The sequence below is a fragment of the Cololabis saira genome, chromosome 3, assembly GCF_033807715.1.
Source record: "Cololabis saira isolate AMF1-May2022 chromosome 3, fColSai1.1, whole genome shotgun sequence".
In the NCBI taxonomy this organism is placed as follows: domain Eukaryota; kingdom Metazoa; phylum Chordata; class Actinopteri; order Beloniformes; family Belonidae; genus Cololabis; species Cololabis saira.
In genome coordinates, this window is record NC_084589.1 from 43,975,260 (window position 1) to 43,986,887 (window position 11,628).

Sequence of the window (11,628 nt, forward strand, 5' to 3'; positions counted from 1 at the left end):
TTTAACAATATTATTGAATCACATGTATAAAATCAAGTTGTACTAGATTTACAACTCGTCTGACACATGATTTCTTCTAAAGCTGATGTTGAGATCCGTGTTGAAGCTGCAGATCTGCAGGTTAGAGAGCAGGAAGAAGAGGGAGAATCATCGGGATCAGATTCCAGGAAGAGGACACACTTTGGATTTAACCTTTTTATATCAGACATCCGTTTAGGAGTAAATGTCTTTTTACCTCAACTCATATTTAGTCAGAAATAATCATGAAAATTAAGTATTAATTAAGTTTTCATTTTAGATGGATGACTTATATTGTTTATAATTCTGGAATATTACACTCTCCATAGAAAGAGCAGCAGTGCCCCCTGGTGGTGAGTTATAAAAGCTCAACAGAATCAGAAAAAGGTTTATTGCCAAGTTTGTTAAACACACAAAAGGAATTTGTTGTGGTGATTGGTGCAATACAATACAAATATAAAATATAAAAGCAAATATATAAGAGAGAAAATGTATGAGCAAAAATGAACAATATGAGGTTTTTAAAGTGCCGGATGAGTCTATGCAAAAGTGACTTAGGATGTGCGTTAAAGGGGACCTATTATGGCATTTAATGTATATTTTAAACAGGCATTGAATGTCTTAAAAACAATCTAAAGATTGTTTTTTCTACATAAATCAGAAATTCAGCCTCTGGGCCCTGTCTCTAGTTTTACCGCTTCTAACCTTCTCCATGAGGGATTATGAGGGGGTGGGGTTATGATAATGAGGCTCTGTGCTGATTGGCTGCTTGAATGACGTGTAGCAGGGGAGGGAACAAAGCCTCGCTCCGGGCAGAAGAGCCGTCTGCGTACACAAAGCGTCTCCCATGCGATGCGATCGAACTTGAGTGACAAAATCAATTCCATTGCTTTATTTTTTTTGTATTGGACTGTTGTAACTGGCCGCGAGTTTAACAGTTTCAGTGTGGACAGAGAGCGTCCGATGTCACGCAGCTCGACACGATAGTCGGCAGTTATGACACGGTGTAAACGGATCTTAAAGCCTGAATTACGGTTCTGCGTTAAATCGACACGTACCGTACGCCGTAGGCTCTGCGTTGGTGTAACGCGGAACCATAAATCAGCCTTTAGTCACCTCGTCTTCACACAGGAAGATTTAATTGAATTCTAAACAGGTACACCATGGTTATTTACTCCGATTCCTCATCATTTCATTTTATTATGTTACAAGACAAATGAATCATGTTAACTGTAAAGAAATCACAACACTGAATTTTCACAAATGGCAACTTTATTGTTGAAAAAAATTACATAAGTTGTATATAAATAACATTTACGCACTATTGCTGGCTCAAGGAAGGACCGTGCATCTTCTGAAGGTGTTGTTGAACAGCTTTAGATAATAATGATCTTAACTACGCTGCAGCCGTCTGGACATGTGGTTGGGTGGAGCAGGTCGTCCTCCATCCTGAAGGTCGTGGACTGACCCCAGTCTGAGGAGTCTTTGAGCAGGACACTGAACCCCACACTCTCACCTGATATGACGACTGGGCTACGATGTAGAACATAATTACTACTGTAAATATGTAGTACTGATACTTGGAAATCAAACTTGTCGTCAGTTCAACATTTACTGGAATTTAAACTGAGCAGAGAGAACTTGGAAGCAGGACTGAAGATCACAAAACTGCATCTGGACGAACCAGCAAACTTCAGGAACCGTGTCATCAAGATTCAGGTGTCTGTTCCGGGACTCTCCTGTGTTTCCATGGAGATGCCCTCTGACCCTGACCTCTTCCTCATCTTCATCATCAGCACCAGCAGCAGGATGGCAGCAACCATCAGGACGACGGAGCAGATATGACGTGGACTCTGAATGACCGGAAAGACTCCGCCCTCCAGCTCACGTCCAGCCGGTTGTCCAGACTCAGGTGAGACGCTGCACAGGTGTACTTGTGCTTCCTCTGCAGCTCCTCTTCATCCACCATCAGCGTCTTCTTCAGCTGGTAGAGACCGTTGCCGTTGGGCAGCACCGAGCCAACGGTCACTTCCTCCTCGTCCACGGGTTCACCGTCCCTCAGCAGCGTCAGGTTGATGTGGCGAGGGTAGAAGTCTGTGGCCAGACAGGTGATCTGGGCCCCGCCCCCCCCCCCGGCTGTGATAGGAGGCGTAGTCGAGGTCGAACACGACGCATCACCAGGTGCTTGTTGCTCTCCAGCAGGCGTTTCAGAGTCCGGGCACAGAAGGGCAGGTAGATGTTTGAGAAGCGCATCTGAAAGTAAATCTGCTCCATGGTGTCCAACTGGAACTCCCAACCATCACCACCGCCGTACAGGAAGTGGGTCGTGTTACACACTACGCTTTCGGCATCATGACCATTCACACCATCCCTGACCATGAGGAAATGATGCTGATCGTCTTCCTGGTCCCCACAAACCACCATCCTCTGTTGAATGTAGATGCCTGGAGAGGTCAGGTTCAGCTGTTTTCTGGCTATGTCCAACCTGATCCTCATCCCCTTCATATTGTTCTTCAGCCCATTCAAGGCAAAGTGTCCCACGTCAAGCTCCTCCCCTTTCTCACCTCCAGCACCAACCTTCATCACTCTGTTGGTCTCTGAGTCATAGTACCCCACCTGGATGTCGTCCAGCATCAGGACCGCCATGTACCCTGGGAACTGGGTTGGTTCTGAGATGTAGTTGAGCAACACCGACAGCGAGTGCCTGGAGCCTAAAAAAATGCACAGAATTATGGGTAAGACCAGGGGTGAAAGTAAGCTGGATCGGTCCGGAACGGGAATCTGGAAAGAAATATAGACCCGGATCCCACAGGAAGGCGTTTTGAGCAGAATGGGAGGAGAGAGAAGAGTGGAGAGGACAGATGATCCAGCTGTTATTCCCAGTTTACTGATGCTCACAACACGAGTAGAAACTAATCAAATGTTAACTAGAAGACAAATGTATCCCTTTATCTAACGCTGCCAGTTTGTCCCTCAGACGAGCAAACTACACTACAGCGGTGTAACGTTACATTTACACCGCTGTAATGTAACGAGCTGCCCACAGCGCCTCCTGGTGGCAGAACACAGGAATATACAGTGAACACATATACAGAACATACCTGTCAAGTCTCCCGTTTAGGTGGAAAACTACCGTATTTCACCCCTCTTTCCCGCTGTCTTCCCGTATTAGTATTTTCCTGTAAATTTCCCATTTTATAATATAATAACTTTTAAACCGCAAACTGAATTGTCACTAGTCTCGCCAGAAACTGCCTCTTGCTGCAGCCTGGGAGACAGTTCTCACGAGGTTAGTGGAAACAACGGGAACAAACTCAGAACAACAAATCAGAGATGGATGGATGTAACCAGAGAGAAGACATTTCTGACAAAAAAGCAAAGACCTCGTGTAAATATCTCTAAAAAATGGAAACCGAATTTACTTTCCTAAAGAGGAGCAGGACCATGAACAGTTACGAGTTCTGAAAGTTATTTCAGCTGGAGACACAGAAACATGCGTCTGTGTCATCAGTCATTGATGGCAGAGAGCCACATGAGTGAAAATGACAAATTAAAATAAAATGTAAATGTTTCACTTGAAGACAATCAATGCATATATAAACTAAAAATGTTTAGAATAAATAAGTGTGCTTTAATTCACTAGTGTTTTCAGTTAGGCTCTATTATAGGAATTACAAACACAGGAATGTCCACAGCATTTCAGTCTCAACAAAGCTAGAACTAGCAGATTCTGAGCTCATAATTGTAGTTTGTAAGTGGTTGACAGGTAGTTATTTTAGATTTATCATAAATCTGTCTTTAAATGTAATATAATACTGGACCTCGGTTGGACTGGCGGGACAGCGGCGGAAAATTTCACTTGTTTTAAAATCCAAAACTTGACAGGTATGATACAGAATCGCCATCAAAATGCAGAGAAAGATTTGCGACATATTTAAGAGGAAAAGGGAGTCCGACTCCGGAGTTAGAGATGAAGAAAAGAGGGAGGAAGCAGCAGCAGAACCAAAAAGAGGGGCAGGCTATTGACAGAATTAAGGGCCAACTAACTAAATAATATTAAACTTTACTGTCTCAGAACACACACACATAACATTACACTGGAAATTATGTTGAAGTTATGTTGTTTTTTTTTTATTTATTTAGATGGGATAATGCATATTGATAGCCAACACATAAAGCAGTGTAAATACAGGCTATTATCTAGCTCTGTGCAGCTCTCATCTAGAACATTACATGTCTATGTGAGAACAGCCTTTTTACAGTTAGTCTTACTCTGAATTAGGTAAACTAGTTTTACTTAACTTATAAACTATAAGCATACTATAATTTTAAAATTGTAATTGTTTGGCCCGTGGGGGGGCGATTAGTTCCTACAAGAACTTTATCCTACTGTAAATAAAGAAACACAGCTGTTTCCAGCAGTATTTGTTACCTGAACTCATCACCAGGTGGAGGAGCAGAAACCCCGACATCAAATGGAGAACAAACATATTTATTACACTGCTGGTAAAAACCCGATCGTCTGTTTCTGAGTTTTTACTTTCAGTTTTGCAGATGTAAACACACGAAGACCCACGAAGACCCACGCAACAGCAGCGGAACTGATGAGCAGAGTCTGGTTCCATCCTGACGGACGGACAGGGGAGGAGGACGGACGGTTCTGTGGTTTCCTTTCTTTTTCCTCTTCAACAATGTCTAAGGTGAATCATCTGAGAGAGTTTATCGGTCAGCGACTAACAGCAGCTGCTGTAGAAATATTCTCAGTGTTTGAAAAAACCATCTTGGAGTATGAAGAAGAGCTCGACCGTCAGCGCAGACTGTTGGACCTCGCCTGGAAACCTGAAATCAGACTCCACAGAGTCGGTACGTAACCCTGGAAAGTTGAATGAATGAACACATGAGTATGACTCCTACAAGATCCCTTTGATTTTTTTTTTTTTTTTTAATTTAATTGAAAGTTTGCATTATGCAAACAATGTACAACAATCAGACATTTCAGTTCACAACCTGTGCAACATCAGCGGCACAGAGTCATGCATCATCATCAACAACAAGAAAATTAGAAAAAAAAAATAAAATTAAATAAATAAAAACAAAGAAATACATGAAAGAAACAAAACATTGGTGTGACAGACTTTATAATATTTTGCATAAAATGAAAATTATATTTGTGATAGCTTAAAGGTATAGCCTGTGATCGTATTCAAAAACATTTATTGTTATACTGGGTGAAATGGTCCTTCCATCCTGAGAGTAGCCAGTGAATAATGTGTTCAGAAAAAGGAAAGAAAAAAATCCGACCTCTCCGACAGCTTTAATCCTGTAAAAACTCTGACCAATCTGTTTTTTGCGCTCCGAATGAAACGGATTGGTCAGAGGATTGGCAGGGGGGCAAGAACCTATCAGATGCCTTCATTTTAAGTCCCGCCCACGCCCCCCTCTGTCCCATGCGCGCACTCGTCACGTCTCTCTGCCTCCAGCCCCCGTGTCCACTTCCCATGGGTCCTCCTCGGCTCAGAGTGTCCCAGTGTAACCCCACCCCCCCCCCCCCCACCCCGGACTGGACCTCCTGAGCCAGCCCATACTGGGTGAAGAACTTCAGCAATGCATCCAACACCATTTTCGCTTTGATATTCCTTAGGGGAATCCCCTCTGGATACCTTGTAGCCACGTCCATAATGGTGAGCAAATACTGATGCCCCCTTTTTGTTTTCGGCAGTGGTCCTACAAAGTCAATCAACACCCTAGTAAATGGCTCCTCAAAAACAGGTATCGGAATAAGTGGCGCCTTGGGAATAACCTGATTTGGTTTTCCTCCCACCTGGCATGCATGACACGATCTACAAAAGTTAACAATATCCTTATGCATTTTTGGCCAATAAAAATGCTGCTGAACCTTGGCCTGCGTCTTCCTAATGCCTAAATGCCCAGCGGTCGGGACGTCATGAGCCAACTTAAGGATGTCCTCTCGGTAACAGGGAGGAAGTACCACCTGATACAATACCTTCCACTCCTGATTAGCTGGACACTCCCTAGCCCTCCATTTCCTCATAAGCACATCGCTGTTTAGGTAAAATCCCTCTGTCTCATTTACCATTTCCTCCTGTGTTATCGCACTGTCATACAGTTTCTTAACCACTGGGTCCTCCTGCTGGGCCGCCACCAAAGCACCATGCACCAAAGCACCATCCCACATCAGCAGTAAAGTTTACTTGGTGCTGCCTTTCATGGTCAATTCAGACTCTGGACCAGACTGTTATTTCATACATTAGACTTAATCGTTTATTTTGTAGAAAAGATGCAGATCACAGAGGCTCCGTGTAAGATGAGAGATGACTCTGGCAGAAAACACGATCGTTGGAGGATGCTCATATAGGTGTTCATATGCAGTACTTGTAGTTAGATCGTTATACTGTATATGACGCGGAAGAAACCATTTCTAGAACAACAACTTTATTCTTCAACTGTCTCAATACCAACGCAGTAACACAAGAGTACAGTCACAGTGTGGTCACACAGAGTAATGCACTTGTTTTCAAATGTACTACATAGATGAAGGGGAAGATCGAAGGTTCAGGACAAACCCTAAACCTCACAAATACAACCAAACAATCAACACTGGGAAGCACTTTTGACTTGTTAAAAATCCATCTTTTTGTCCCTTTTTGTAATTCCAGACCTCTCACAGGAAAATGTTTGTAAGGTGGAGGAGGACGGGGTTTTCAGTGACCAGCACCTGGATAACCTGGAGAGGAGCTGCAGCCCGGACCAGGAGGAACCAGGGCATCCACAGACTACAGAACTGGAGGAAGACTCCAGCGGTCAGGAGATGAAGCACGAGGACGTAGAGGTGGATGTCTCATTGGTCAATCTCGCTGATGTGAGAATTGAAAATGGTGAGCCAGGACCAAACTGTGGCCAGCTGCTGTTGCACACTTCTCCTGAAGCTCAATACACAGATGAGGAAGGGACTGAAAGTTTATGCTCAGACTCCAGTAAAATTGCAGATCCGGAGCCAATGAGACGACACGGTGACCACGAAGATGCTGCTGTCCCGTTAGACAGCAACTGTAAATCAAAGCTGACCAGGACCCATATGGGGAAGAAGGTGTTTTCTTGCAGCACTTGCAGGAAAGAGTTCAGTAAAAGTAGTATTTTAATGGATCACATGAAGATCCACACTGGCGAAAGGCCGTACTTGTGCAACACCTGCGGAAAATCGTTTAGAAAATTATCAACAATCGAAAAGCATAAAATGATCCACATGTGCGAGAAGCTCTATGTCTGCAAAACATGTGGAAAAAGTTACAGGCAAAATTCCAGCCTGGTGATTCACTCGAGGACCCACACCGGCGAAAGGCCATACCTGTGCAACACCTGCAGCAAAACTTTTACTTCATTTTCACATCTTAAACGCCACATAACCACGCACACGAGCCAGAAGCCCTACATCTGCAAAACATGTGGAAAAAGTTACGCAGAACGTTCCGGCCTGCTGGTTCACTCGAGGATCCACACTGGCGAAAAGCCGTACCTGTGCAACACCTGCGGCAACGCCTTTACTCAATCATCACTTCTTAAACGCCACATAACCACGCACACGGGCGAGAAGCCCTACATCTGCAAAACATGTGGAAAAAGTTACAGGCTACGTTCCACCCTGGTGGTTCACTCGAGGACCCACACTGGCGAAAAGCCGTACCTGTGCAACACCTGCGGAAAAACCTTTACTGAATCATCAACTCTTAAACGGCACATAACCACGCACATGGGCGAGAAGCTATATTTGTGCAAGACGTGCAACAAAGGTTTTAGCCGCAGAATTCATTTGCTGAGTCACATGAAAAATCACCCGGAGGAGAAGTCTGGTGACTTGTGACAAATGAAGTTCATGTTGTCGTCCTCCGGGGGCAGCTGTCCACTCCTGTCTGACCCACAGAAGAAGAACCCGCAGAAGTCCAACCACCACCTCCTGTGGCTGATGAGCCTAATCCCCTCCCCACAAGGGTTGCAGGTTCAACCCGGATTTATGCTTCTCTGTGAACTTGACGCAGAGGGAACGATGTGTATACTTTTTTTTTAAAGTTCTGCATTGAGTTTGTTTGAATCCCTGTTCCTTCTTAAAATCGTTAGTATTCAATTCAATTTTATTTATATAGCGTCTAATACAACAAAAGTTGTCTCTATACGCTTTCCAGAGACCCATACCCAGAACATGACCCCCGAGCAGTTATTACATAAACAATGGCAGGTAAAAACTCCCCTAGTGGGAGAAAAACCTTAAGCCTAACAGTGGCAAGAAAAAACTCCCCTTTAGGAGGGAAGAAACCTTGAGCAGGACCAGGCTCATAAGGGGGGACTCCTGCCGAGGGCCAGACTGGGGGTCAGGGACGGCAACAGCACAGCAGGCAGGTGGAAGCAGCAACGGGATGACCCGGGGTGGGGACCGCAGGCCAGCATGCAGCTCCCGAAGCTCCGGCCCAATCATCAAGTCCCAGGTTGGGGTGCAGGGTCGGGGAAAGGTTGAAAAGGGGCAGGGCCAGGGAAAGGAGTCTTGAGGGACAAACTTTCTCCCCCGCCCAAAAGGGGCCGTTACCCTGCCCCCCTCACTCCCACACTGCAGGATCCGGTGTTTTGCATTCAGAGATGCTCTTCGCCACCGGCAGAGGATGCTGCAACATGGACAAAAGAGAAAAAAGAGAAGAGAAGGGGGTGCCAGCACAAGAAACTAGAGGAGCGACTCTAACACACTAGAGTTTACACTACCTAGAGATTTACCAACACCAGCTAGAGGTTTACTGAACACTAACTATAGGCTTTACTAAACAGAAATGTTTTAAGTTTAGTTTTAAAGGTGGAGGTGGTGTCAGCCTCCTTAACCCAGATTGGAAGTTGGTTCCATAGTAGTGGTGCCTGATAGCAGAATGCCCGCCCTCCAAATCTACATTTAGATACTCTAGGAACTACGAGTAAACCTGCACTCTGAGAACAGAGAGCTCTGACAGGAACATAAGGCACTATCAGGTCTTACGAATAATGCGGAGCTAAGCCGTTTTGGGCTTTATATGCAAGTAATAAAATTTTAAATTGGATTCTGAATTTTACGGGTAACCAATGGAGCGACGCCAACACTGGAGACACGTGGAGAGACATTGTTGCTGTTGGTAACTTGCCGTCTCCACGGTGCTAATAAAGAGCTGTTAGTATTTGCTGAAGTTTCTTTAAATGTGACAGTTTATTTCGTTCATCTACAAAGCCTCTCTCACACGTCCTTTTTCCCATCTGTTTCTTCTTCACTCACATTCTATTTGTAAAGTTAATCTGCAGCTCCATGTTGTTAAACTCTCTCCATCAACTCCGTTCAGAGGTTATATATTGTGATGATATACATAGTTCGCTGAAAACTGTAAAAGGCTTTATGCATTTTAAAATCTGAGCTGCACGTACATAAGATTATCGTGATAATTCATGGGACAAACTAAGTCAAAACAATGTAATTCAAATGATCCATGCTGTGTTATTGTAACTATATAAGCTAAAGTTACAACATATTTGTGTACGTTTTTCATATTATTTAAATAATATGAAATTAACAATATTATTGAATCACATGTATAAAATCAAGTTGTACTAGATTTACAACTCGTCTGACACATGATTTATTATAAAGCTGATGTTTTAGAGGACAGACTTTGGATTTAACCCTTTTATATCAGACATCCGTTTAGGAGTAAATGTCTTTTTACCTCAATTCATAATAAGTCAGAAATAATCATGAAAATGTAATTAAGTTTTCATTTTAGATGGATGAATCGTTTTATTGTTTATAATTCTGGAATATTACACTCTCCATATGTAGAAAGAGCAGCACTGGTGGTGAGCTATAAAAGCTCAACGTAAACCCAAGAGTGAACAATCTATTGTAGTAATAATAATAATAATAAAAACACAACTAAAAAAGACTTTAGTGCATCAACAAGAGGAAAGTTGTCACTGACGCAGATTATTGATACAGCGTGATCGGTACAACCAGCATTTAGCTCAGTGGAGATGCACTTTTGTCCTTTATCCTCAACTTCCTCAATCACGTCATTTTGATCCAGATTGTTATCTCACTGGTCTCTGCTTCATCAAATGACACATCCAGGGACAGAAGCCGTGCATAGGTGTTCATCCTGTCCAGGTGTTGGAAGGTGAAGTGAAGCCGAAGCCATCGCTTCATCCACTGATCTGTTGGCACGGTAGGAAAACTGATAGGAATCCACTGTGTCAGGAACCATGGAGTTGATGTGGGTTAAAAAAAGATGATCTGCTCTGTTGGTCTCTGGAGAAGGTTTAATGAAAATGTCTCTCCACATTTCTAGTCCATGAAAGAAGCAGATTTTATGTCCATCAAATGCAGTGTCCATTGTTTTTGATAACTTCCTGCCACAAGGAGCCTCAGAGACTGAAGCACAGGTTGGAGATTCCTTCTGTAGCAGAAACTTGCAGTTCCTCAAAACCTTGTGCAACAAGCCTGGCTTTTGGTACCAGTCCATTTTCCATATCTTTCAAAGTGCAAACTCAACGAGTGGAGATGCACTTTTGTAATAATAATAACAATAATAATAAAAATAATAATATGATAATGGAGGGAGGACTTTGCTGTTTCAGAGCCGAGACCACTTGCCTTCATGGAGAGGGACATGAATTCCTTCATGAATAAGGACTAAAAATGACGTTAAAGGTATTTGGAATAAATTGAATGATGCCATTAGGAAAAGTTCAAGACAGACTAATTATCCACAATATTTAACCAATAACGATGAAGTCATTAATGATATGAATGAGGTGGTTAATAATTTTAACAGGTATTTTGTGAGTGTTGGACCAAAGCTGGCAGAAAAATGTGTGATCCTGGATCAGCTGATGGATGGAAGGAAACATTAATAAGTAGAAATCCAGATTCAATGTTTCTCACAGCTGTGGAGGAGAGAGAAATCATAGATATTGTAAGTAAATGTAAAAACAAGGTGTCAACTGACTGTGGTGATATGACAATAGTCAAAAAGGTTATTGATGGATTGTTAACTGACATACAGCTGTAATCAGTCACTCAGAACTGGGACATTTACAAAAAAAAAAAGAAAACTGCAAAAGTCATCCCACTGTACAGAACTGGAGACAGACACCAATTCACTAATTACAGGCCTGATTCTTTACTCCCAACATTTTCTAAGATCTTAGAAAAAGTATTTATTTACAGATTGGACAAATTAATTCCAATCAAAAGGCCACGCCCCTAATTACGCATTAAACTTCTTGCTTTATATAATTCCAACCTGCCACAATACGAGGAAAAAGAGGCTTCAAACCCCTGCAGAAAACCTGTGGGTGATTCATGCATGAATGAACCGTCATTCTGAGTTTGGGGGTTAGTTTGGGATCTTTATTCCCTCTAGTGGTTAAATGTTGGAAACTGCAGCTTTAAATGAGTCTTGTATATCTATATATTTCACACCCAAAATCAGTTTGATAGTTTGATCAGTTTGATATTTAAATGTTTTGATGTCTCAAAGACTTACCATGTGTATTATTTTGAAGCCCATTGCAATAAAAGTTTCTTAACAA

At 42.8% G+C, this 11,628-nt stretch overlaps 2 protein-coding genes and 1 pseudogene across 2 annotated transcripts in view; 1 reads left to right on the top strand and 2 right to left on the bottom strand.

Annotated features, from left to right (window-relative positions):
• Positions 1–11,628, bottom strand: part of LOC133440368 (zinc finger protein 37-like) — an 801,383-nt gene that overhangs the window by 74,227 nt on the left and 715,528 nt on the right. The gene's annotated exons all lie outside the window — the stretch shown is intronic.
• On the bottom strand, positions 1,841–2,601 carry LOC133424024 (hereditary hemochromatosis protein homolog; annotated as a pseudogene).
• Positions 7,157–9,501, top strand: LOC133440359 (zinc finger protein 883-like). The gene has a single exon (XM_061717605.1). The coding sequence runs from the start codon at positions 7,178–7,180 to the stop codon at positions 7,895–7,897; it is 720 nt and encodes a 239-aa protein (XP_061573589.1). The 5' UTR covers positions 7,157–7,177; the 3' UTR covers positions 7,898–9,501.